This window comes from Otolemur garnettii, unplaced genomic scaffold (assembly GCF_000181295.1).
Source record: "Otolemur garnettii isolate 467f Iridium unplaced genomic scaffold, OtoGar3 scaffold00053, whole genome shotgun sequence".
NCBI lineage: Eukaryota > Metazoa > Chordata > Mammalia > Primates > Galagidae > Otolemur > Otolemur garnettii.
Window position 1 is genome coordinate 9,357,885 of NW_003852448.1, and position 2,231 is coordinate 9,360,115.

The 2,231-nt window shown below is 44.2% G+C and overlaps 1 protein-coding gene across 2 annotated transcripts in view; it reads left to right on the forward strand.

Annotated features, from left to right (window-relative positions):
• Positions 1-2,231, forward strand: part of LOC105887195 (zinc finger protein 425-like) — a 14,480-nt gene that overhangs the window by 2,930 nt on the left and 9,319 nt on the right. For both annotated transcript variants that reach the window (XM_023514436.1, XM_023514437.1), the window contains exon 2: positions 452-578. In XM_023514436.1, the coding sequence (XP_023370204.1) occupies positions 452-578 (127 nt within the window). The remainder of the gene's footprint in view (positions 1-451; positions 579-2,231) is intronic.

Sequence of the window (2,231 nt, forward strand, 5' to 3'; positions counted from 1 at the left end):
CTGGCTATTTTTTGGTTGCAGCCATCATTGATGTTTGGCGGGCCCGGGCTGGATTCGAACCCGCCACCTTAGGTGTATGTGGCTGGTGCCTTAGCCACTTGAGCCACAGGCGCCGAGCCTGAAGTTTCTCTTTAACTCCTTGTGAATTAGTAATTATTTCAAAATTGAAAAGTTTGAATGGACACATCCACTAAACTAGGCCCAGGCTTAGTTAACAACAGTAATTGGTTCTGGTTAAGTAAAGGATGGTGCACATACTCAAAGATCTACTTTTCCTTCATTTACTTTACTTGGCTCCACTGGACATTTGTAACTTCTTTAGTATGTTCATTAAATTATATGGCACCATCCAGAGATCACTGGTTTGTTTTTTTCCATCTCTTAGTAAATCATGGACATTAAAAAAGTAGCCTTAAAGAGAAAATGTATGTATCTACTGTTTGTGCTGTAGGTAACCGTGACATTTGATGATGTTGCCTTATATTTTACGGAGCAAGAGTGGGACATCCTGGAGAAATGGCAGAAGGAAATGTATAAGCAAGTGATGAAGACCAATTATGAGACCCTTGATTCCCTGGGTAAGATGGGCTTCTAAGGAATCGCTTTTTGAGAACCAACACTAAGAGGTTTCCTTCTCTGTATCAGCTATGAGCTGGTTGGATAAGATCCTGTTCCCAGTTTACATTCATAATATTTCCTTGCCTTCTTATAATGGGAGGAGAATATTTCACTTGTCCCTTTCTATCCAGTGGTGTCTGTGCCTTCAGTATTATTAATAAAGGGTGTTCTTTAACTTCTTTAATGATTACTCCAGTGCCTGCCTATGTTGCCTGGATAGACAAATTTCCAGAGTTTATGAGAAGAATGGCTTTCATGAAGAGGGTATAGCTGTTAAGCTAGAATAAGCTAGGGCATTGGCTCGGTGCCCATAGCACAGTGTTTACAGTGTTAGCCACATACACCAAGGCTATCAGGTTCGAGCTTGGGCCAGCTAAACAACAATGACAACTGCAACAAAAAATAGTCAGGCATTGTGGCAGGTGTCTGTAGGCCCAGCTACTTGGGAGGCTGAGGCAAGAGAATCTCTTAAGCCCAAGAGTTTGAGGTTGCTGTGAGCTGTGATGCTACATGACTACAGAGAGCAACAATAGTGAGTCTCTGTCTCAAAAAAAAATGAATAAGTTGGGGCACAAAACAGTTCATGGTGTGGGTAGAAGAAGGGGTGCCTGGGTAGAGAAAGAGAGAAGAGAGCAGTGGGAGGGGACACTTAGGTGACTCTAGGGAAATATTCAAGGATACCTTAAAAACAAATTGGAAGAAATTATACTTTGCTACTTAGCCAACTCACTCTCACTTAACATTTCTAATAGTGAGATGCCATCTCTACAAAAACTTTTTTGTTTTTGAGCTAGAGTCTCACTTTGTTACCCTCGGTATAGTGCCGAGGGATCATAGCTCACAGTAACCTCAAATTCTTGGTATTAAGTGATTCTCTTGCCTCAGCCTCCCAAGTAGCTGGGACTACAGGTGAAGAGAGTCCAAGAGTCTAAGGGCTCCACAACACTTGCCTATTTTTTGTTACTGTTGTGCTGTTGTTGTTTGGCAGGCCTGGGCTGGGTTCAAACCCACCAGCGCCCCAGCTGCTGAGCTACAGGAACTGAGCTTTTGGAGACAGAGCCTCAAGCTGTCCCCCTGGGTAGAGTGCTGTGGCATCACAGTTCACAGCAACCTCCAACTCCTGGGCTCAAGCAAGTCTCCTGCCTCAGCCTCCCAAGTAGCTGGGACCACAGGCGCCTGCTACAACGCCTGGGACCACAGGCGCCTGCTACAACGCCTATTTTTTTGGTTGTAGCCATCGTTGTTTGGCGGGCCTGGGCTGGATTTGAACCTGCCACCTTAGGTGTATGTGGCTGACACCTTAGCCACTTGAGCCACAGGCGCCGAGCCATATATTTTTATTTTATATTTTATATTTTATTTTATATATATATATATATGTGTGTGTATATATATATTGTTGTTGTTGTTGTTGGCCACCTCCGGTATATAGGGCCAATGCCCTACTCCTTTGAGCAACAGGTGCCACCCTACAAAAAATATTTTAAGATTAGCGAAGCCTAGTGGCACATCCCTATTGTCCTAGCCACTTGGAAGATGGAGGCTGGAGGATCATTCAAGCCCAAGAATTCGAGGATGCAGTGAGCTACTGCACTGCTGCCCTCTAGCCTAGG